Source organism: Cyprinus carpio, chromosome B8, assembly GCF_018340385.1.
Source record: "Cyprinus carpio isolate SPL01 chromosome B8, ASM1834038v1, whole genome shotgun sequence".
NCBI lineage: Eukaryota > Metazoa > Chordata > Actinopteri > Cypriniformes > Cyprinidae > Cyprinus > Cyprinus carpio.
The window spans coordinates 4,359-30,072 of NC_056604.1; the positions used below are offsets into that span (position 1 = coordinate 4,359).

Here is a 25,714-nt window from a genome sequence, read left to right on the forward strand (position 1 = left end):
ATGACAGGATTTTTCTTTTTTTGGTCCAGTATCAGTTTTATGTAAAGCATGAAGTATTTGTTTATTACTCCTGTACTTGAGTCTGGAGGATTTAAGGCAAAATGTCAGTATCAAATTAAAAGGACAGTTCACCCAAACTATAATTTTTTCCAAACCTGGTCTGACTTTTTTCTTTTGTGGAATGCAAAACATTTCAGTGTATGGGTTTTTCCCCTCTCAGTGCAATGAAAGTCAGTAGGGTCCCATGTTTTGTTCATGGATGGACAAAAACATTTGTTTTATAATATCTTCATGTTTGCTCCGCAGAATCCGAACAAATGTCAGGATCATACAAGTTTGGAGTCGCTCTTGACGTGGGGGGGGGTTAAAGATTATCGAATTTTCATTTTTTTTAATGAACTGTCCCTTTAACATGTCCCCCAAGGCGTGTTGAAGAACCGAGTATATCTTTTAAGGCAGCATTGTCGGTTGTGATTTAAGGCAGATGACTATGTTTGATTAAACAACCCTCAAGTTTTGCCACAACCTGCTAACTTAGAGGGTATCACCACTAATGGTGGTCCTCGCTTGGGCGCCCTTACCACATTAGCACTTGTGCGTCTTTAGCATTGGGTTAACCCAAAGCGTAGGAGGGATCGGCTCCTATGGGTCAACTACCTTGGGGCTGGTCCTTACGGTTCAAACGGCCGGTGTGAGTTCTTGCTCGCGAGCCAGCGGCTTGGATGACGGGTCCTGCAGAGCGATGTCCACTTTCATCCTCCACGGTCACTGTTCTGCAGGGAGGATCTTCTCCTGTGTGGGCCATATTCAAGCCACCAGCCAAGTTGTGTGAAGCTCTGGTCACGTTTTGATTCGTGGTAAGCAAAGGACACATTGCTCTCGCTCACCTCGTACGCGCCCATGTTACGCTGGGGTAGAAAGTTATCGGTGTATATGTAAACATGTGAAGCGTGAACTTTTGGAGTGGGGGCCAGAGAGGGTCACCTTTTCAGTCGGTTTTCGTACCCATGGGTAAAAAACCTTCATTCCATCTCGCGTCGCTGATTGCCTTCACCAGTCCTTCACGTACCTCTGCAGCCTCCAGCTTTACCTGTGGCAAATTATGTTTATGACTTTCAACAAACACCCTACTTGTTGCGTTGAATATCAGTGGTGGCCAAAATGTTAGAACACTAGTATTTCATCCCCAGCTAGAAAAATTTGTAGTTGAAGTTCAGTTATTTGATCTTTTGCTGTCATGAGTGTCAGTTGGTGAAATATCTCAGTCTCTATGATTTGCCAATCATGTAATTTTGTGCCATTATGTGTAATAATCCAGTGAGATTTTTGTCTGACAACAGGCAGTACTCCACACAGAGATCTGATCTGATCAATTCATCAGTCTGTATGGAGTGACATGAAGAAAACAGAACAAACTGACGACAGACTACATCCAGAATGAACTTGTTGCAACGTCTCCAAGATGCTTCAAGACAACCTTCCTGCAAATCTACCTGAAAAAACTATGTGCAAGTGCATCTAGGACAAAAAGCTGCTTTAAAACACAAAGGATGCTTACACCAAATGTTAATATTAATTTAGTTAATAGAAGTTAACTTGATTAAAGAAAATCTATTTATGACATTATTTTTGACAGCATCCTCATGTTTACAGCATTTGTACACAAGTGCCTTAAAACGTTTTTAACAGTACTGTAAACTTTTGCAGGTAGGTTTCTTGAAGCATCTTGGAGACATTGCCACAGTTCTTCTGGATTTAAGTCTGTCTCAGTTTTCGTTCTGTTTCTTCATGTCTACTCAGCCCAGACAGACTCTTTCAGTGATGATGATCAGATCAGATGACAGCTCTTTCTGGATATTTCTCTATTGGAACACACTCACAGCACTGTGCTTTAAAACCGGTTGTCGACAAGATTCCTTCGTACAGTTGCCCACACTGTAGTATAAAAAAAATCTCACTGGATTATTCTAGGGTACAGTAAATAACTCACGTGGCAGAAAACTTTAATGTGGCTGGTGTTTGTGAAATATAAACTGACGCAAATTTCTATTGACAACACACCTACAGCACAGACAGGCCCCCAAGCCAAGATAGCCCCACATCACCGCGGCAAGGGCTCGGGGGTGTGGTGTGAGAACTGACTTAGACTTTAAAACTATAACATATGTTGCTTTTGCGATAACAAACTCTGTCTGGTCAAACGCTGATGTTTCAGAGCAGCAAAATGTTCTAATCCACTGCCTTTGGCCAGGCCGGAACACTGTACATGAATAGTATAAAAAGCAGCACACTGTGACTGTGTAGTCTCTGGTGAATAAATCACTGGGCGCCTGAATTTAGTACACTATTTGAAGACAAGTGACACAAATGATAATTGATGGGGTTAAGGATGACATTCATTTGGATAGTTTGTGAGGGTGCACCCAGCGATGCCAGTGTTAAAATGTAACTTTCAGTGTGATATTCAATGAGGACGAATTACTTTTTATTATTAATGTGGCTGGGTGTTGTTATTAGGTATGGTGACCTCAGTAGGACGCTGGCGCGTGTTTCCTAAGATTTATTTTTGTTTATTTGAGGTGTGAAAGTGAGGTTTGGTTCGTCTGGCCCTCCTCAGTACGGGCATCAGGGTCATCCTGTTTCATGTCACAGTGAAAACCCCACGTCTCATAAGAGTTGTAGAAACCACAACCCCCGTTCAGGCCAGATCGGCGGCATTTGACTACACACCCCCACCACACATGTCCTCTGTCACTTGTTTGGGCTGGTCCTAGTACACAGACAGGGCACAACGATGCACTACTGCAGCGGAGGACGGAACCCATTGCCTTTGAGAAGGTCGAATCAGCTATCAGAAGGTTATTTATTGTTTTCCCTCTAATATAAATATACCTTTAGACATCACGCTCCCTGTCACAGGGCTCGGCAAATAATTAATCTTGGGTGGGTGTGAGAATGTCTCGGATGTCGTTCTAACCTGCGTAAAATCTGATCAATATAAAATATAAGATTTATTTGTAGATTACAGGTTAAATAAAAGGCAGTGCAAGCACATAATTGCAACATTGAACCGCAGATAAAAAAAAGATTTTTGCGATACAAAACTCTGTCTCGCTCGCAACCACGGCTGATGATGTTTCATGGTGAAGCGGTATGAGCAGACCAGCTACTGTCTTGTTTTAATCCATGTGGGCCCTCTCCCTGTCTGATGCCTGAGGCAGAAGAGGGACTGGGGGTAAGTTCGGTGGAGCGAGTAGCTTCCTGACAGCCTATGTGCTGAAGCTGTCCTTCATCGCTGGTGCCTGGCCTGGAGACTCCGCAGTCTCCTCCCTGTATGGCAGCAGACTGAAGAAGCTGTGGTGCGGGGGTGAGATGGGGATCACCTGCAATGCAGAGGGCTTTTTGCGAGTGAGACGGGTTCCATAAATGTGCTGGATGGAGGGGAGAGATACCGCAATATCTTCTCAGCTGCTCTCACTATGGCTCGTTGCCCGAGTCTTCCCGCAGGACGCGTTGCAGGTCGCCATACCACACATGTGATGCAGCTGGTCAGAATGCTCTCGATGGTCGCCTCTTTTATAAGGTGTACATGATGGGGGGGTGGGGCTCTGGCTCTCCTCATTTTGCGGAGGAGTGAGACGCTGCTGTGATTTCTTGCCAGTGGTGCGGTGTGGTCGTCCAGGAGAGTCCTCGGTGCATGTGCACACCCCTGAATCTTGGTTGCTAAGGCTCACCCTCATCCTCCACAGGTCGCGACCGTTTGATCGCTCAGAGACATGCTTGAGTGTGCGCTCTCCTGAAGTTCCACAACACATCTCCTTCGTATCTCCACGTCTCAGTAGAGAGATTGTTGTCCACTGCACAACCCGGGCCAGGCGGCTCACCTCGCTCCTGTAGTTTGTCTCTCTCTGTTGCTATGACCACACACCACATGTCGTGTCATCAGCCATCTTACTGATTAGGTTGGAGTTGTGGTGACGGTGGCCAGTCGTGTGTCCAGCAGAGTGAAGAGGATTGGGGCTCAGACACACTCCTTGGGGGGCCCCATGTGTCAGTTTGATTGGTGCTGGATGTGTTGCTGCCGGACCACGTACTGCCTGAGGTCTTCCAGTCAGAAAGTCCAACAGCCAGATTTTCACAGCGAAGTTGTGAGCCCCAGCTCGACCAGTTTGCTGAATCGAGCTGTTGACGGGCTGATGGTGTTGGCAATGCTGAACTGAAGTCTACTGAACAGCCATTCTGACAGTATTTGAGTCTTTTTTCCTCTAGATGTGTGAGTGCTGAGTGGAGGCGTAACGTTGAGAGGGGCATCATCGGTCGAGCGGTTGGACCGATATGCAAACTGGAATGGGGTCCAGGGAGGGGGGGGAGGGCAGACTTGATGTGGTGCATGACTAGCCGTCGAAGCACTTCATGAGGATGGGAGTAAGTGCAACAGGACGGTAGTCATTGAAGCATGATGGAGATGGCTTCTTCGGGACTGGAATGATGGTGGTTAGCTTTGAAGTAATGTGGGAACAACAGCTTGACTAAGTGAGATGTTGAAAATGTCTGTGAAGACCATCAGTGAGTTCTGCTGCACAGTCTTTCTAACACAGCGCCCAGGAATGTTGTCAGGACCCGAGCTTTTTGCGTGCATTGATCCTGCTGAAGGATCTCCTCACGCTGTTCTGGGGTCGAGCATCATCACCCTGGTCACTGGGAGGAGGTGGAGTCTGTCTGTGCCGTGGAGCTGTTTTGTGCCTCAAAGCGAGCGAAGAAGGTGTTTCAGCTCGTTTCAGGCGCAGAGAGATGTTGCTGTCACAGGTTCGCTGTGGGGGCTTGTAGTCCGTAATGGTCCTGTAATCCCCTGCCCACAGGCTCCGAGTGTCTCTGCATGGTCGCTGAATTGATGGGGGGCTATTCCTCCTGGGGTACTGTCTCTTAGCTTCTCTGATGCCGCGGGATAGGTTTGCCCTGGCTGTTCTCAGGCCCCCCCTCGGCTTCCAGCTCTGAAGGCAGCGTTCCGCGTCTCCAGGAGTCTGTAGACCCCTTCCCTGTCATCCACGGCTTCTGGTTGGCCCGGACAGTAATGGTTTTTTTGTGACTGTTACAAACATCCTCAATACCACTTGGTGATGTAGGCAGTGAACAGTCTCGCGAGTACTTCCTGGAGGTCCAGTGGAGTTATTATAGTGGCAGCCTGCTTAAACATATTCCAGTCAGTTGTATCAAAAGCAGTCCTGAAGAGCCTCAGACGATCCTTCTGGCCACTCTTGAATCTGTTTCTGAAACTGGTTTGGCGACTTTAACGAGCGACGATTCTGTATGCGGGCATTAGCATGGACAGGGATGTGTCTGAGGCACCGAGGTGGGGGAGGGGGAGGGCTTTGTAAGCTCCTCTCTGTGTGGTGTAAACAAGTCCTAAATGGTTGTTTACCTTTCTTGTTGGAAAGTTAATGTGTTTGGTGTATTTTTTATGAAATACACTCTTTAAGTCAGCATGGTTGAAACCCCCAGCTATGATGAGAAAAGCATCGGGTGGTGTGCGTTCTGCTGCTCACTGATGTGCTGGTACAGTTCATTTAGTGCATCGTTCCGGGTTGCTGTTTGCTGTTGATGGTTGTTCGGGAGGGAATGTAAACCGAAAAAACGAGCACTATAGATGGCAGTATATTCCCTCGTCAGATAGCTAACGGCCCGGCACTTAATAATCATAAAACTCCACCAGGTGCTGAGCAGTGTGTTTGCAGATCACAACAGCATCGCGCAAACAAAACACACGTCGTTTGATATATGTGATGTAAACACAAAGCCCGCTCCGCCATTCCGCGGGTTGTGTTCGGGTTCCATTTCCCTCCCGCGACGCGAGCTCATGTCGTTCTCGATATCGATGCAACGTCAGCTGGTCGAGGCTGAAATGGCGCAGAGTTTCGAACGCTGTCGCTGAGCCGCATGTTTCCGCCGTGAATAACAAAACACCACAAAACAGTCTCTCTTACAGTCCTCTGAGTTGAACGTAGGTAACGGAATGTAGTCCACATTTCCCACAAATTGTCCAAAAGAGCTGTACGTTAGCCAGTACACTGAGGTTGAAAGTAGGGATGGATGGCTTGTGTGGGGATTAGGCCGTTAGCCTAGCCAGGATACCTCCGCGCTTACCCCTCTTCTGCTTCCTCTCACGCGCGCTTGTGGCGCCTCCGCTGTGGGCGAGATGCAGTAGAGGGGGGTCGGTGATGATGTAGGCCTCCGGAGCAGTTTCGAGATCTCGCAGCAGTTCCGCGTGAGCGGAGTTTAACTCTAAAAATGCGGCTCTGCCGACATCCAGCAGAAACTCACGACTGTATGCGCGCTTAAAGACAGATAGACGCGATGACGACGTACAAAAAACACTGCGCGACTCACAAGACAAAAAAAACACGAAAACACCGTTCTGTCGGGACAGAGAGAAGCCGCTGCGTGTGGACGCGCCGCCATCTTGGACAATTAAATGTGTTTGAGTTGTTATGTAGGGATAGAGAGAAGAGGCTGATTGTTGAATCGATGAAATCTTGGACAATCCCCAAGTCATTTGCTATTTAGATACAATCAACATCAAATCTCTGTCTACTCGGGATCAACAACAGGTTGCAAGACCGACCATCTCTTGATCTTTGGTGTCCCCATGCCTGTGATTGTCAGTCGCGATCGGACTTGTGGATTGTTCCGGGCTTCCACCTCAATCTGATATGTTCCCTTTCAAATCCACATGGCCTTTTGCAGCTCTTCGTCCTTTCATCCGTTTCTTTTCTGGTCCGAGTTTTCATGTCACAACCGGAGGCAGAAAAAACAGTCAGGTGTGGCGGACCGCTCGCCTCGACAAGAGGTGGTCGCGATTCCGTTTTTCTCGATTGATGTTTGCGCTTTTGGAACAACAAACAGTTTCAAAGTACTTCATTATTTACGACAGGAACCGCGAGAAAAAGTATGTTACTCAGCGGAGCGTTGCTCTCGTTCAAATCACATGACGTTCCGTTATAGCGTATATCCTTTCAATAAACAGGCGTCCACATATTAACACGCGAGGCGTCCATATGAGAGTGGATAAAACCGCAATGATGTGCGCTAAAAAAAACCCCAAACAAACAAAAACGACTGCTGTACAGCTTTTAAAATAAACCGTTCCCATGCACACCGCTGTCGCTGTTCGGTTGCTGTGGTGCTGAATGAACGATCAGAGGCGCGTGGGAGTACCAGTGAACGTTATAGTCCTCCTCACGTAGCTACACTCCGTTCATCATCTTGGGTTCTCCGTTAATCAAAACCAGAAATAACTTTACAATAATAGCATAATGACTGCATGACTCAAGATTGATACCCAGATATAAAGGTATTTTGGTGCAGAACAACTGAGCGTCTGTGACGGCTGATTTTGTAGTTGTAGAGAATAGCCAAACATGACATCAGTAAATTTGAAGTCACAGACAAAAGTTGCAAACTTGTAGATTTTTTTCTCTCTCCCACAAACACAACACAACAGTTACACCTTCTGGAATCCTTCATTTCAGATGCACAAATCCAATTCTATGAATCACAAATCAAGAAACTCTCACATGTTTTACTACTATTGCTGCAGTGGTGCAAAACACATTCACACATCTGCATCAAAAATGTGAAGTCACAGACGAATTTTGTACATCCTCAAATCAGTATGTGAATTCTTGCAATGAGAACTGCACACTTGTACATCCTCAAATCAGTATGTGAATTCTTGCAATGAGAAATATATATATATATATATATATATATTATTATCATTATTAAGTGATTTTATTATTATTTTTTTTTTTTTGGATGCTTTTGATTGAGTATGTGAATTTTTGTAATGAGAACTGCGTGATTTTTTTTTTTTATGCTTATGCTAGCACAAACACAATTGCATATTGAAAGTTTTGGGTGATCTCCCTTTTGCAGCACATATCTGTGTGACATATTTTCATACCATATTTTCTTGTGTTAAATTTCAGTAATTTTGGCAAAGTTTGGCATGGCATTTGGTGCCACCAGGGTTGATTCTTGGAATGAACCTGCAAGCACAAAAAAAAAATTCAAATAAGTGCTTACAGAATTTGCCTCAACTGCCAGACTTTGTGCTGTATGCACTTTGAGATTAATCAAATTCACTATATACTAAACACACCTACAAGGAAGTTGCATAATTAGTTGATGATCCATCACAAATCATTGAAGGTCCATTCCTTATAATGCATTATTGTAGATCAAACAGTAGAGCAAAGTCAAGTCAAGTCACTGTTATTTATATAGCACATTTTACAATGCAGATTGTGTCAAAGCAGCTTTATACAGTATTAAACAGGGAAATAGTGAGTTGAAATAATGTGCCATTCTCTTCTGGCCAGACGAAACCAGCAGTTTAATTATAGACTGCAAAATAGTTAGATTGTGCAGAGGACTGGTCTGGTCCCCCAGGTCTTGTCCCGATGGCTGTCTAGGTCAGTGGTTCCCAAACTTTTCCATTCCACGACCCACCTAGACAAGTATAATCTATTTCACGACCCACCAAAATATTTGAGATAAAAAAAATAAATAAAAAAAAACAATTGACATTACTTTAAGCCTAATCTTGATTAAAAGTTTGATTTAAGAAAAATAAACATTTATTTTAGTGTACAACTGTAAAATTTCACTATAATATTTAAGTTTTAATTTCTTTGTTTACAGATGTTAAAATATGATCCGTCCATAAAAACGTGAAACAGGCTCACTCCAGTGAACTGTAATTCAGCGCAGAAAATGCATTCATGGTCCTTCCGTGTGTGCGTGTGTAAGGGAGAGCGGTGCACAATCCAACACTTTTTTAGGAAAGCATAAGAAGTAAAGCAGAACTATCTAAAACAGTTTGGAGATTGAAATAATTGTGAAATAGGTAAAAATAATACACAGATGCGTCTCATTTTAAATGAACACTAAAAAACGAGATGACAAATTTACTTCAGTCAGAAATTTGCTTTTGCAATGGTTAAATAAATGGGCAGCAATATCTTCAAAAGATTTTTTAACTTTTTGTTTTCTCTATATAGAGATGATATGTCAAGGAAATATTGCAAAAAATTTTAAATTTTGTTATGTGGAAATGTTTAAATAATGTAGTGTTACAATTAACCGTACGTTTATGCCCTGCATGTGAAATGCTTTTTACAGTCTGTTTCCCGAACGAAAACAGTGCAGTTCAAACAGACGATAGAAATGAATGAACATACCTGAAACCATTTCCGTAACATTTGAATTTTCTGGTGTATGCAATCTCATGCAGAATACAGCGCATGGAAGTGAGCGAGTTTTTTTCTCATTAATGCGGACCGATTGAACCTTTTAATAATGACGTTGCTCTGAGAACCTCACTGTAATTACAACTCGTGCTGCGCCCGTGCTTCAAAACACGCAACGCATGTTTTAAATCGCGGACTTAATTGCAATTCGAAAATCACACTAAGGATATTGCAGTTCGTAATTAATATTGGTAGGCTATATCGTGCAGCCCTAGACTGAACTGTGTGAGTGTGTGTGTCATTTAAAAGCAAATTTAGCTGCAGCCAAGTGACTGTGGGACCCACCTTGCTCCATTCTGCGACCCACAAGTGGGTCGCGACCCACAGTTAGAAAACCCCTGGTATAGGTGACAAGGTGTTCGGAGAGGATCTGTCTCTGGGGCTCATCTAGTTGTCCTGGTCTCTGCTGAGATTCAGGGCTGTCAAGGTCATCTCTAGGTGCTGATCCACCATCTGATCTGGATATGGACTAGATCTGGTGGCTACAGTGACCTCGGAATAGAACGAAACAGACTAATATTAGCGTAGTAGATGCCATTCTTCTTACAATGTAATGAGTACATTGGGTGTTATGGGAAGTGTTCCCGGTTCCGGTTGACCTAATTAATGCAGCCTGACAATCCTTTAACGGATTTGAATATTAGAAATGTGTTAGTGTATTATGTGTAAGCCAAGTTAAAAAGATGAGTCTTTAATCTACATTTAAACTGACAAAGTGTGTCTGCCTCCCAAACAATGTTAGGTAGATTATTCCAGAGTAGAATAAATAGGAAAAGGATCTGCTGCCCACAGTTGATTCTGATATTTTAAGTATTTTCAGATGGCCAGAGTTTTGAGATCGCAGTGGATGTAGAGGACTATAATACGATAAGAGGTGCTATACCATTCAGGGCTTTATAAGTAATTAGCAAGATTTTAAAATCTATACAATGTTTAATAGGGAGCCAGTGCAGTGTTGACAGAACCGGGCTAATGTACTTCCTGGTTCTAGTAAGAGCTGCATTTTGGACCAGCTGGAGTTTGTTTATTAAGCATGTAAAGCATCCACCCAATAAAGCATTACAATAATCTAACCTTGAGGTCAAATTAACATTTCGGCATTTGCCTTTGAGAGCTTAGTGTTATATTGCTGAAATTATGGGGTTGATTCCCAGGGAATGGATAACCTTTAACTAGTTTACTTAAGCTAACTTACCAGTTGATGTTAACACCGTTACGATGGCAATCACAAGAAAAGGCTCTAACTGGAATGTATTGCAGATGACATGATCCAGACCACAAACTAGAAAAATAAAAACAAAGAAGTTCTTGAAAATACTGTTTGGGTAACTTAATAAAATGTGTATCTAATGCAGCACAAATTGCTTTGGATTAAAGCATCTGGTAAATGCATGAATGTAAATATAATGTAAAATCAAATGTATTTTGGGTTAACTAATTTTTAATAAATTGACAGCTGGCCATGTGATGATTCTGCCCATCATATTGCTGCCCACCCATTAACACTCTATATAAAATCTCAATTAGGAGTGTCAATGGTCCACTTGAGAGATAGGTGGCGGTAATGCACTTATAAGTCAGCGATCCGCCATAAAGCAAGAAGAAGAAGAAGAAGTGGCTTCAGGCGCCTGCTGTTGAGAAGAACACGCTCAGGACAGACCATTCTAAAATCAGAGGTAAAAAACGATATAAATACTGTTCAGTTTCTTGCACAGACCGATGGTTTTGTGTCTTTACACATCAATGTATCGTCACGTGGGTTGCGGTGTTTAATTTTTTTTTTTTTTTTTGTTTTTTTTTGTTTTTGGAATCCGTGATTTGTGATTTCCATCCACTTACATTATAAGACTGATAGACTGCAACGGTTTGAGTTCAAAATCTTTGTTTATGTTCTACTGAAGAAAGTCACCTACATCTTGGATGCCCTGGGGGTAAGCAGATAAACGTCAAATTTTCATTTTTGGGTGAACTATCCCCTTTAAAATAAACAACATTCATAATGTTTGTTAGCCAAACTTCCTATATAACACTAGTCCGTTCCTATATAACGTGTTCTGTGGGTTAATGGAGAGCAGCAGCCAGTGGCTAATTAAGTTGGCTGAAATCCTATTTAAACTTCTTCTTCTTCTGAGATCAAATTTTAAACTGTATATCCTCCTAGACTTTTAAAGCTACAACCACCAGTCTGAAGGTCTGACACGGGTTGCTGTATCTTTTCTAACTGATCGGGCTTATGGTTTTCGTAAACCAGGCTATCAAAACCAGCTAAAATACCATAGACTTTCATTGAGGGGGTGAAAACTTTTATACAATAAGACTTATGGTGTCTTTAAGGTCTCTATTGCTATAGCAAAGCTTAACAACTCCCTATTGAAAAATCAGCTAAAACCAGCCTAAGCTGATTAACTGCTTTGGTTGGTCTCCCAAGCTGGTTTCAAAGTGGTTTTGGCCACTTTTTAGCAGGCCAGGCTGGTCTTAGGGGGGGTTTTAGCGTTTTTTTTTTTTTTTTACTGAGTCAACTGGTTTCGGCTGGATTAGCATAGAAACATGCTAGTAACTTGCTAATCATGCTAGTAACATGCTAGTCATGCTAGAATCATGCTAATAACTTGCTAATAATGATAGAAACATGTTAACAACATGCTAGTAACTTGTTAATCATGCTAGTAACTTGCTAATAATGCTAAAAACATGCAAGCAACTTGTTAAACATGCTAGCAACATGCTAGTAAATGTGCTAATCATGCTAACAAACTAGACTGTATTGCCTTGAAAACATTCAAACTTTAATCTTTAAAACTATTTTAACTTTCAAACTACTGCAAGGTTTTCAAACTTTTTCAAACTTTTTAGCTAGGCTTTTTCATGCCAACTTAAAGTTTGTCTACAAACTTCAGTCAAGTTCAGCTAATATAGTAGTTGATGGCAGCTTACTCACCTGTTGTTAGTTGTTGTTAGTTATGATGCAATCACAACAAAAGACTCCTCCGTTGCAGATGACATGACCAATAGACTACAACCTGAAAATAAAATACAAAAGATGTACCAGCGGTGTTTCTTAACTCATCTTTCTTTACTATTTTAATGCTAGCTCGCTGTTATGTAACGTCTGACATAACCTGCGATAAAAAAGCAGTGTAGAATTATTATGCTTCCCTGATTAATTCCCTGATTGATTTGGATAACTGACGTTATAACTTAACTTACCAGCCAAACTTTTTTCAGATTCACGCCATTGTCATTATGCACTTGTGTTTGTGCTAGAAAAAGCACAATCTCTGGGGAAGTCGTGGCCTAATGGTTAGAGAGTCAGACTTATAATGCAGAGGTTGTGAGTTCGAGTCTCGGACCGGCAGGAATTATAGGTGGGGGAGTGAATGTACAGATATTTATCAAACCTTGATAGCTCGACTGAGGTGCCCTTGAGCAAGGCACTGAACCCCCAACTGCTCCCCGGGCGCCGCAGCATAAATAGCTGCCCACTTCTCCTGGTGTGTGTTCACTGCTGTGTGTGTGTTCACTGCTGTGTGTGTGCACTTTGGATGGGTTAAATGCAGAGCATGAATTCCGAGTATGGGTCTCCATACTTGGCTGTATGTCACGTCACTTTCACTTTCACTCATTGCAAGAATTCACGTACTGATTTGTGGATGTACAAAATTCGACTTCACATTTTTGACACAGGTGTGTGAATGTGTTTTGCACCATAATTACTGCAGCAATAGTAGCAAAACATGTTGAGCGTACAAGTTTCTTGATTTTCTTGATTCGTAGAATAGGATTTGTGCACCTGCAATGAAGGATTCGAGAAGGTGTAACTGTTGTGTTGTGTTTAAGGGGAGAGAGAGAAAAAAAATCTACAAGTTTGCAACTTTTGTCTGTGACTTCAAATTTACTGGTACACGTGTGGATATTCTCTACAACTACAAATTCCGTTGTCACAGACGCCCAGTTGTTTTGCACCAAAAATACCTTCGTACCCAGAGTTTGGACCTGTTGATGTTGCTGAATATGAAGAATGTGTAGTCTAAAATTCGTAATTCTTTAGTAATAATATCCTATATTAACAGTTATGCACGAATATAGAATTAGTGTTGAACAAGGTCCCTTCTAATTTATTAGGTCCTTGTGACACGAATAGGCTGATCTGTAAAAGTGGAACAAACAAATTAATAAATAAATAGGTTAGGGTATAAGCGTCTTAAAAATATTATTTTTACTTAAGTATAGTATGTAAATGTGTAACGCACTTTACAGTAATCACAAAAGTAAGATTACATGTTAATCATTGGGTAATGTTCATGAACAAATAGCCTACCTTAAGCGATTCCACCATAAAGAAAACAGACTCAGTGAGTGCCTTGAATATAATATGCTGTATAAAAATATTTTGCACTTAATAATATAGCCTACTTAGATTCAAAAGGCAGCTTTACCATGGACTTTAAGAGCTACATTTTCCCTCGAGAACTGAAAATAATAATTTTCTTTTGTAACTTTGATCCATATTTACCTTCCTTTCTCTCTTACATATTAGCTACAGGGGAGATTATACAGCGCGAGAGACATGTTCCGCTTCTTAATTGATGGCTTTCCGTGTAACCATGACAACCGGCATAGATGGACTGTCGTCATCAAGGCCGACCTCATGTCAAATTTATCCGTCCGGGAAACATCACTGTGAAAATTGGCTGGTATCTTGTTAAGTTAGTGTGAGGTCAGAAGAAGATGATGGTGATTTAGTGAATCTGAGTTTTAAAACTTTTATCCTGTGTTTCCTTGTCTTATAAGCATTCTTGTATTTTCTGTCAGTATGCCACCATCTCTCTAAAGGCACATCTTGCATTTACCAAAATATCCAGAAGGGGGAGACATTGCTTCTGAGAAGTGCGCATCAATTTTGGCACCTGCTTGGATCTTGTAGTAACGTGGAGGTGATTAAAGTTTTTGGATTTAATGCATAAAAAGGTTTATGTAAAATATGTCTGCATTTCTGTTACCTTCATCCATATGACACATGTATGAGTGTGATGCATATTTGTAGCTGTTTTGTATTTCTGAATCTATCTTGGGGTTAAAATGGCAATGGAGAGAACAAGAGAGTAAGCAGTCAAGAAAGAGAGCATGGGCATGAACAGGAATCTACAGGGAGGAAGCAGGAGTCTTCAGTTCAGCTGCTTTGGTTCTATCAGATCAGGCTGGAGTGGATTAGAGCTCAGAGAGAAAAAAGAGAACGGAAGAAAGAGTCTGTCAGGTAGCCTGTCTGTCTGAGATGGCCCAGTGCTAATGGACAGGTTAAGATGGTCTGTAATCCTTACATGGGTGGGTAAATAATCCAGGCCTTCTCTCTGTCCTTTGCTGAGCAGGTCTAGACCACTTTAGTACCTATTCAGACCGTGTAATGTGACTCAGTGGAGGAACAAGCATGAGAATCCTCCTTTAGTAAACGGCACAACAAAATATTTAAATCCATGTAATCTAGAGGAAACCGGGGCTGTGGAGTAGAACGGTGAAATCCCTAAAAAACATCAGAGGATTTAATGCTGTGAATAGAATGTTCACTGGTTTGCTTGGTGTCTTTTAAGGTGACACGGAAAGTTTGTGTGTGTGTGTGTGGTACTGGATGAATTGTGGGAGGAGCACAGAAGGTGAGGTGTTTGAATCTGACCTTTCTGCTTTAATGAAATGTCATAAAGATGAAAGAGGAGTAACGTGTGTGTGTGTGTGTGTGTGTGTGTGTGTGTGTGGATGCAGGCCCTGTTTATGAGTGTCAGCTGAATGTAGGCCTAGATGTGTGAGTATACGTTGTCTTCCTCTTCTCCCTTCTCTCTGTCTTTCTCTATGTAATAAAAGTTTGGAGGTACTGAAGCTCCATCTCTCATCACTATTCAATGCTCAGCTACATCGCAGATGCCTGGAGACCACGGCTCCTGCCAGACTTTCAGGCTAATTACATTCAATCCTTTCACACTATTCAGCCTACTGTTTGATAATGAACATTTTCTGAGATGAAATAGAAAAAATGTAACATTGACACTGACACTTGATCTACAGTTACATATTGTCACACATCTATTTTATGAGGTTTAATTAAATGAAAGCATCTGTACTTTGTACTAACAAAAGAATGTAACTGGAAAGTCAAATTTTCATGGAATCTAACCAAAGTTTTGTACCAGGTTTTTTTTTTAGGCTATGAGCAGAGTAAAGACAAGGACAAGTGTTTGTTGAAAGATAAAACTGGAGTAAGACAGAAGGTCTTTGTGGTCGTCTCTGTCTCTCATCTCAGAGACTTGTGGCCTCACTTGCATCACTTGCTCACTTTTTTCCACTGAATTTTATTGGTGGATCTGACTGTCTATTTTTAGATGAACAACAGTTTTATTTAACAGTTGTATTTAATTTTACACTATTTTCAATCTCAGATTTAAAAATTACTGTAATTAGTGTAATTAAACTGTTATTTTTATATTTAAAAATATTTATTTTATAATTTCTGTAGTGCTTCAGGACACTTACGAGCTCCTAAAACCCCCTTTTGCTTCTAAATAGACCCAGACACATTTAGTCAGTTGGTCAGTCAGCAGTCTGGGCCAACTAACGCTTCAGGAATCTCCTGCCTGCTCAGGGCACTTCCTGCTCTGAACAACAGATTGGAAAATCAACAAACCCACCAAAACCTGAAAATCTGAAAAATGTTTTCCATCCATATACTGAAAGTCATTAAGGTCCAATGTCGTTTAGACCACAAAGTTCTTCAAAATATCAAAGAAAGTCATACAGCTTTAAAACAACATGAGGTTGATTAAATGATGTTTTTTTGTGAAATATCCCTGATAGTAAATCAGTATAAATATCTTCCGACACTGGCAGATATGATAATTGAGAAGAAAGAAGGGAGGGAAACTGATTTTTGATGAGTATATGACCATGTGACCATGTTTGTGCTAGTGAGAGTGAGTTCTCATCTTTGTGCATGGCTGAAGACCCCCGAGGCTCAAAATCACTAAGCACTGTCATTAAGAGTTTGTTGATAAGATCAACCAGTGCATGTTCCTTAAAGAGATAATTCACTCAAAAATGAAAATTCACACATCGTTTATTCACCCTTATGTTGTTCCAGACCACTATAGCTAGGTTTCCATCACCCTGGTTTTATGCACATTTTGAAGTATCGCATCAAAATCGAGTGATGGAAACACTGAATTTCGAAAAAAAAAAAAAATGCCTTAATTTGCAAAAAAATTTTTACACTTGCTTGAGGTGGTTTTCGACTTGTGCGAAAAAGGGTTAATGTGAATAATGGAAATGCATTTTGCGAATAAAATCCTCCAAGCACATCAAAAAAGTAATGTGACTTTGTGCTATGGGAAGGTAAATTCTGACTAACCAGTGGACCGATCTTGTTCCACAGCATCTGAAATGTTGTTATATGGTCATTCGGAAATGCCCGAGCAAAGTCTATCATCAAAGTATTTCTGTATAACTGCCTCCCAGGACTGTTAAACGACTGCGTTCCCAAACAGCAGCATCCACCTCTGAAAGTGATAACCACATTCATTGTTTCGTCTGCTCGTTCTGAGGTGCAAGTAATTTATTATATAGGAAAATTATTATATTCAGTAGCTTCTCCTACTTTTCTTAGTGATGTATAGTGCCACTTTAACAGGAAGTGACGATTTTGTCCTCTTTGACTCGTTGGATGGAAACGGTGCTTGTTCGCAAATGTTTTGTGCGATATTCCAATTTTGCGCACAAGTCAAATTTGCAACTTTGGATGGAAACCCGGCTTATGAGTTTCTTTCTTTTGTTCTTAAAAGAAGATATTTAGAGGAATGTTTGTAACCAAACAGTTTCTAGTAGCCATTGACTTCCATAGTACAAAAAAAAAAAATTTTCTTCGAAATATATTCTTTCATCTTCAACAGAAGAAAGAAACTCATATAATATAGTCCAGGTTATATGTGAAAATAATGTTTTCATTTTCATCAAAGCATGAAACTTGGTACACTTTAATGCCATTTTCAGAAATGGAGCCATCGCAAAAACACCTCATGGTTGCCATGGTGACCATTTTACTTTCCGCCATAATCAAATGATGTATTTTGTGTCATAATTCCTGAACCAAACATAACACAAAAAAGGTGATGTCTCCCCTTATGTTTTGATGGTCAAGGATTACAATGATCCCATATACAGCAAGAGTTAATGGTGAAATCAGCAATGTGAGAAGGAAATAGTACAGTATCTGGGCATCACAGTATCACAGCATTTACAAAAGTCCATATTATGGCTATTATTTTTTCTTTCTTTGATAAATAATGTTTTATTTAATAATACTGTACATTGAAAGATTGTTTTCAAGAATACTATCATATATTTCAGAGATACAAAAAACATCTTCTTAGGTAAGTTAATATTTCCTTACCTTTCAGGCAGAGTCAGGCGGTAGTGTGTTTTCAATACATTCTTGTTCTCTCTCAACAACGCTCTAACATCACATGCAGACGGCAACACAGTTCATGGTTAATTCAGTGACTTTATGAGAAGGATTACAATGAAATCTCAGAAGATGCAGAATGAAATTCCAAACGTATTTCATGTAAACTTAATTTACAATCATGCCCTGGGGCTAGAGTTGTATATTATGTTGTCCATAAGGTGGAAGCCAGAGTCCTGCATGCGGGTGGGTACACTTAGGTTAATCGCTAATATTTGGTCATGGGTGGAATAATATTTATATGTAGGATGTGATGCGGGTGCAGGCCAGACGGTGACAAGCACAGGTGGGTTGTGGGTCCAATAACCAAGACTAATTCAACTCGGGCTGAATGTAGCCAATTGCGCTGCCACTAATTGACAGCTGTAGTGATTCTATTAAAGGGAGTGCTCTTTGATTGCTTTCTGTATTTAATCTAAAAGTTTTAATAAATTAGTTTTTTCTACCTCATGTAGAAGATTTCATGCAGGTGCGGTTTGGGTCCCAGTTTTTATGTCAAATAGGTCAGGTATGGGATTAAATTAGTGTTGCTGTCAGGTGTCAGAACTTGGGGAGATGCTAGGATTCATACAAGGGTTAAGATTGTTTGAGGGAAGACGTGCTAACATTGCTATTGAAGAACTGCTACCATCTTCAATAAATTTGATGATATGCAGGGCAACTTTTTTAGGTTAGAAGGGGTAGTATGCACTGACCTGTCTAGACAGATATTGTCTTAACAAGAAGTTAAAGTGGATCATAAAGTATCGGTTGCTGTATTTACATCTGGAGATGAGAAATGGGTGGGTGAGGGTAGAGAGGATGACACTACAGAGGAAAGATGGAAGGGTGAAATGGAGGGTATGGTTTTGCCTAAAAGTAACTGGTAGAAGAATTGGTGGCACACAGGTAGTAATATGTAGGTTAAATGTAATAAAAAATTGAGCAGAGATGTCTAGAGGGTTTACCAAATGTTGTCTGTGATACAATTGCATGTGTAAGTCAAACTGGTTGCCTGGTTTGTTAGTGCTTGCGGTAATAAGCCATTCGAGATTGAATGAAGCTAGGAGTGAAAGTGGAAGTCTGCAGTGTAAGGCTCCTCCAATTGGATTTCCAAGACACCAAAGACTGCAAGTGAACTGCCATCCACAGAGAATGAGGACAGCAGCCCATACAGCTCCTCTGTTAAGATGCCCAGTTGACCAGGAAGGTGATAAATCATTACAATATGGAGTTTAACAGGAGCTGTTACCATAATAGCATGAATTTTTATTGCATAGGGAAGAGTGGGTTGAGTATTTCCAATTATTAGAAATGAGAAGACCAGTACCCTTTGAACCTGACGGGGGTGTGAGAGAAAGGGAAGTTGTTAGAGAGAACAGCAGGGGTTGCGAAGTCTTCTGGACGAATCCAGGTCTCAGTCAAACCCAAGATACTAAGAGTAGACTGAGAAGCAATGGCCAGAATGAAATTTGTTTACAGCTGACTGACAATTCCAGAGACCCAGAGAAAATGACAGAAATGCAGCAGAAGAGGTGCAGATAGGACGCAGCTTAACAAAAGTGCGTTACCATCTGCATGTGACGTTAGAGCTTTGTTGAGAGAGAACAAGAATGTATTGGAAACATATTACCGCATACCTGACTCTGCCTGAGAGGTAAGGAAAAATGCATTTACTTGAAATGATATTTTTTTTACAGCTCTGAAATTAATGATTGTATTCTTGAAAATGGTATTTTATTGTTCTACTGAATAAAATATTAGTTAAGCTGGTGTGTGGTGGGCGTTCTGGCACAGTATGGCTGCTGTCGCATCATCCAGGTGGATGCTGCACATTGGTGGTGGTTGAGGAGATTCCCCTTTCATCTAAAGCACTTTGAGTACCCAGAAAAGTGATATATAAATGTAAAGAATTAATAATTAATTAATTAATTAAAACAATCCTTTATTGTACTATTGAATAAAATAGTACAATAAAAGTGATTTCCTTCTCACATTGCTGATTTCACCATTAACTCTTCACCTGAACAGTTTATTGCTGTATATGGTATCATTATAATCCTTGGCCATCAGAACATAGGGGTAGACATCACCTTTTCTGTGTTTATCATGTTTGGTTCAGGAGATATGACACAAAATACATAATTTGGTTATGGCTGAAAGTAATATGGTCACCATGGCAACCATGAGGTGTTTTTGCGATGGCTCCATTTCTGAAAATGTTCAGGGCCCAAACCTGTACAATTGTACCAGGTTTCATGCTTTTATGAAAAAGTGAACATATCACCTCAAATTTTGCACATATCACCTGGATTAATACAGGTTTGAAACAACGTGAGGGTGCTATTGGAGGCTTACAAACAAATCATGTTCTAATTTTTAGTGTTGCACCCTCATAATATTACTTGAATGCAATTCTACAAGATGAAAGAAATTGGGACATGTAGATGTGTTAAAAGTGTTTGTATACATTTTTGACTAATATCTAAAATTAAGTGAAAACTGATTTGTAAGGACATTTGAAGTCATCCTACTGATATCAACAGGTTTGCCAGAAGACTAAATGTTATAATTTCCAGATTAAAAAAAAACAAAAAACATTTTCACTACTATAATGAAGTCGTGTGTATGTGTTGATGTGAACATTGATGTGTCAAGAATTACAGTAAATGGTAATGCTGCTCTTTGCCGAGAATGTCAATGAGCTATGTGTGGTGCATGCTTGTGTGAGCGTGCTGGTAAGTGTGTATATGTATTGTGTCTTTGTGTATGTGTGTGTGTTTCTGTGAGAACCATGTTGGAGCGCTTTAGCGAAGCAATGTAGCGTGCAGTACAGGAGTGATGTGGGCTGAGCCGACCTGACCGAGCCCCAGCCCTCCACTAATCCTGTCGTTTTCAGGAGCCCTGGCCCGTACTTGATGAGCTTGGGTAAGAAAAGGGGCAGCTCTTTCCCCCGCTCGCTTTTCCCTCTCTCATTCCCTCTCGTTCTTTCATTCTTTCTCTTTTTCTCTCATGCACCCCCTCTCAGACCCCAGCCCTGCCTGGAGCCAGTGTGCAAATGAATGAGTTCCAAGTGTTTACTCAGCAGTTCTCTCTCTTCCTTCACATTCTCTCTCTTTTCTGACAGATATAGCAGAGGTGGACACCAAGCTAAAATTTCAAACATCTCTTCCAACGTGAAAAATAATTGCATAGATTTGGGGTTAGAATTAGGTGAGTTGTGAGACATATATTCATAGACATACGTGGCTTCATAATGTATGGAACACTTAGAAATGTATGAATGTACTTGCATTAAATGACAAAATATCAACCCAAGGGAACGGTTTTAAGAATGATAGCACAAGCAAATTTTTCAATCATTTCACAAAAGTTAGCTCTGAGAAAAGAACTTGTATGCAAATGCAATTTGTTTTAATATTTTAATGGAATGCAATTTAAAAAGAAAATTCACCTAAAAATTAAAATTCTGTTATCATTTACATCATGTGATTCCATACCTACATGGTTTTTTCTTCTGTTTTTGCTCCCATTGGACCAAAATGCATGCATTTCCTTTTATGCATTTTTTTTCTATACAAAAATAAATTAATAAAAATGAAATGTATGAATGCCATTAAATAACAAAATATCAAACCAGTGAAAGATGTTTTAAAGAATGATAGCATGAGCACATTTTTAAAGCAAAACATTTCACAAAAGTGAAGTTGGGTCTGAGAAATAGTCCTGATTTGTTTGCAAAAGATATTTAATAACAATGTTATAAAATTCTGTTATAATTTATACACCTATGGCTTTTTTCTTCTGTGGAACATGTCTCTCAAAACTGTTTTTTGCCCCCATTGGACCTGATTGAACTTCATTGTCTTTTATTGCATTTCTTTTTTTGCCAAAAAACAGTTCGGAAGGACGTGTGGGTGAGTAGATGATGAAAGAATTGTTCTTTTTTGGGTGAACTACCCTTTAGGTGTCCAAATAACACAGGGACATTTTTGCATTAAAAAGGTTACATAAAATCCATGGGAAACAGACATGTATTCTACTTTAATAGCTCCTGGGACATTAAATCTTAACAGTCTATTTAATTCAATGCAACCTCAAGCAATGCCCCTAGGAAGGCACTTATATCTTTACTGTATATTCACTTGTTGGAGATTTGTCATGATATAATGCATACCACAGTGTGCATATGTCCATCCAGACACATAAGTATTACAAACCAAGTAGAATTTATTACAGCAATTTTTCAAGAGTTGGCCGATTGTGTATCTCTGGTGTGTGTGTGATAAGAGAGTAATATTACGGGGATTTCCATGAGATGGTAGGCCCTGGGGCTGCTGGATGAGGGTGCGGGGGAGGAGGGGCTGTTTCCTGGCTGTAGCCCTTGTTTGTCTGCCTGACCTGGCAGCACTAGGGGCAGATCCTGCTTGGATACAGCCCTGATCCCACGCCTGTCTGAAGCTGTTAGCCAGCCGCTCTGTTCGGCTAGCTGGGCTTAGGGAGGGGCTTGGGCTGGGGGCCGCTGCATGCTTTGTGCTTTGGGCAGGGGTGAATGCTATTATGGCTTATGACTCTGGTCTTATTCATCCTGCCATTTCTTTCTTATCAGTCAGAGCTGAATACTGTCTGTCAGGTTCTCCCTCTCATTCATATCACTTTTTTTCTCACTCCTACCCAAATATGCATGCACTTACCTGTTTTAAATTGTTTATGGGTTGTTTGTTTAGAAAACTTAATTTGAGTTTTAGGCATGAGAGACATTTTACCTCCTGACCTTGCTATAGATCCCTTGTGTTGAAATGCAAAGCCCTAGTAATTCCCTGATAGGTTTAACTATTCATTTAAAGATGATGAGAATGTGCACACTGTTATTGTCTTGCTGTAATTCGATCAGTAAAATCCTGGGTGATAAGTTGATGTTGAGTGCTGTGATGCTGTATTAACATCCAACCCTCTATAGTCTCAATCTGGAGAATACAAATAAACCAACAGTATTTTTTTAACATTCTGTAAAGCTTTCACAGCTCAACTGCTGTTTTTAAAGGCCTGTTTTATTTTTCAATTGGTGGATTGAGAGGTAGTTTGGGAAGTCTGTTACAGCCTTTCTGTGTGTTGTTTCTGTCCTGGATACACAGTGAACCCTGGGCAAACTATGAGAGATAGAGAGATCAAAGATAGAACTTGCAGTGAGCGGTCTGTGACTTTTTTGCACAGTAAAACATTTAGCCTCAAATTAAAGTGATGCACAGAAAAGTTTATTGCACTTTGTGACAACTTAACATTCAATTGATAAGAGTATACTGGCAGAAATTGTTACAGTTTAAAGGGATGTATGCAGAGATTTTTAAAAAACAATATCTTAATGGTGTTTTTTATAGTGAACAAACATGATCAACAAATTGAGTATTCGCATTCATAATGTTCCAGGTCTTTGTGATGTGAAGAAAGCCATACTTTGTGAAACTGTTCAGCTAACAATATTTAGTATGCATTTAACCTCCACCTCTCCAGCCTTTCCTTCCTAATCCTGTTGCTCAGTGTTGCACTGACTGACCCCCAAGTCAGTGGAAGCTATTATGTAAGCCACTTAGCCTTATCTGATCTCTCACAATTTATATTCCATATAAGGTCACTAGTAGCCTATTGCTTCCTTTTTGTTTTCATTGAAGGACAGAAGCATAAACTTTTAATGGCAGCTCATACTGAAATATGAAAAAGCTAGGTTAGATGTTAAAAACTTTTCCCCGTTTTTAACTTTTTTTAAATATATTTTTTGTGTGATTTATTCTTGAATTTTGGTGTTTAGTCAGGTTAATCAGATATGTCTTTAAATAACAGGTTGTAAAATATACAAATCCATCCGTCCAAAATGCATTTAAGGTTCATTATCTGACCTCGCATTCTTTGTTAGTGAGGGAAGAACTGTCACCCAATCGATCGTCACGAGGCGGCCCGTGTCGTCACTCCGCCCGCTCTATAAATCTCCCCCCGACTCACTCACCTGGTTAGACAAACACCTCTCTAATCTACAGCTGAGCGCACGCTTATTTTATTATTGTCAATAGTTTTATACCCTGTTTAGTGGGCAAGTTGAAAGAATTTTACAATTCTGCCAATCCTAAAAGTTTAAAAGACAACTTTTATGAATCTTGCAAGTTTTTCATACTTCACGGGCATGTGCAACATGACGGCAGAGTCCCAGCACTCGCCAGCCGAGGCGGCCAGTCCAGTGGTGGTGTCTCCCAACGTGAGCCTGGACTCCCCGATTCCTCTTCCTCCACCAGCGTTGAACCACCAAGCCCGAGCCAAGGACGGTGTTCTGATCAAAGCCGAGCCTCGGGGCAGCAGTCCAAATACAGAGAGGGAGGAAGGGGTTTCATTGGGTCAGACAGAAGAACACCTGCCCGCCACTGGCAGCCGGCGGAGGAAAAGGCCAGTGCAGCGAGGTAAACCTCCCTACAGTTACATCGCGCTTATAGCAATGGCCATCGCCAATTCACCTGAGAGAAAACTCACTCTAGGCGGCATCTATAAGTTCATCATGGAACGCTTTCCCTTTTACCGCGAGAATTCCAAGAAGTGGCAAAATTCCATACGGCATAACCTCACCCTCAACGACTGTTTTGTGAAGATCCCGCGGGAGCCCGGTAGGCCCGGTAAAGGAAACTACTGGACGCTTGACCCCGCCGCTGAGGACATGTTTGACAACGGGAGTTTCTTGCGCCGAAGGAAGCGCTTCAAGCGTACTGATGTTAGCACATATCCTGGGTACATGCAAAACTCGAGCGCTTTTACGCCCACACCTATGGGTAGACAGGCGTACCCCAACACCTTGTACCCGGGTGTAACGTCTGGCTACGGGACTCAGTTGGCTGGTTCCCCGCACCCGGCGATGCTGCATCACTATCAGGCATCGGCCGGGGTCACGCAGGGCCAGCCCAGGATGTTCAGCATCGATAACATTATTAGTCAGCAGACAGTGATGCAGAGTGGAGGAGACTTCAATCCGCAGTCTCTCGGCCTGGGTGCTGGAGACTTGGGTGCCATGACCTCCTGCTGTTCCGTATCCACCTCTGACCCAACCTGCTTTCAGACACAACCGATAAATCAAACGAGCAACATGCTGAACAGGAACACTGGACCTCTTGCTTCAAACATGACATCCAACTACACGTACCCCTCCTCGGCTTCGCCTACTCATCTGTCCGGGGTCACGCAGTCCAGCTTCTCACCGGGAGGCTCACAGGTGTACTGCTCGGGAAACAGGATTTCGCTGCCCCCTGTGCGTTCTGGGTCGTGCGCAGATCATACAGAACCACTTTTAGGTCTCTCCGGACCAACAATAAACTCCTACAATAATTCATATATGAGACAAGCCAATTTTGCCTCAGGACTGGAGCGATACATGTAAAAATGCCTGCACTGACAACGCGATCACTGTACAACTATGGCCGCGAGATTGAGTTCTTCTTGACTATGTTACAAAAGTTGTGTACCGTGTGACAGAATTAACAAGTTATTTGTGTTGTATAAAATGAATTACAGTTCTGTTATTGATATGAGGTCTGAAAGATTGTTTGGGCTATATATCAGAGAACAAACAACCCCCTGAACAATGTAAATATTTTAAGATAATAAATGTGTTTGTGTAATAATGTTTCGTTTGTTCTCAATTTTAACTGTCGTTCAGAACAATTTGATTCAATAATCCAACGTAATAATAGCAACAAAATAATAGCCTACGCATCATCTTGTTACTTGCATCTTCCCATTATATGCTTAAATATTTGAAGTTATTTAACATTCGACACAATGTTTCTGTTTATCGACTATTATTATCCACCTTTTTTAATACATTTTATTAAATAGTTCAGTCAATTGATATAGTCTGTGGGTCTTCACTAGAGAAAGAAATCTGAATTATTTT

General features: G+C 41.0%; 1 protein-coding gene and 1 pseudogene across 1 annotated transcript; one reads left to right on the forward strand and one right to left on the reverse strand.

Moving 5' to 3' along the window:
* Positions 1 to 509: 509 nt before the first annotated feature.
* LOC122138295 lies at positions 510 to 15,190 on the reverse strand (annotated as a pseudogene).
* A 7,212-nt stretch (positions 15,191 to 22,402) lies between these two features.
* Positions 22,403 to 25,421, forward strand: LOC122138192 (forkhead box protein E4-like). Its single transcript, XM_042729142.1, has one exon. It carries the CDS (start codon positions 23,930 to 23,932, stop codon positions 25,196 to 25,198), a length of 1,269 nt encoding a protein of 422 aa, XP_042585076.1. The 5' UTR covers positions 22,403 to 23,929; the 3' UTR covers positions 25,199 to 25,421.
* The last annotated feature ends 293 nt before the right edge of the window (positions 25,422 to 25,714 follow it).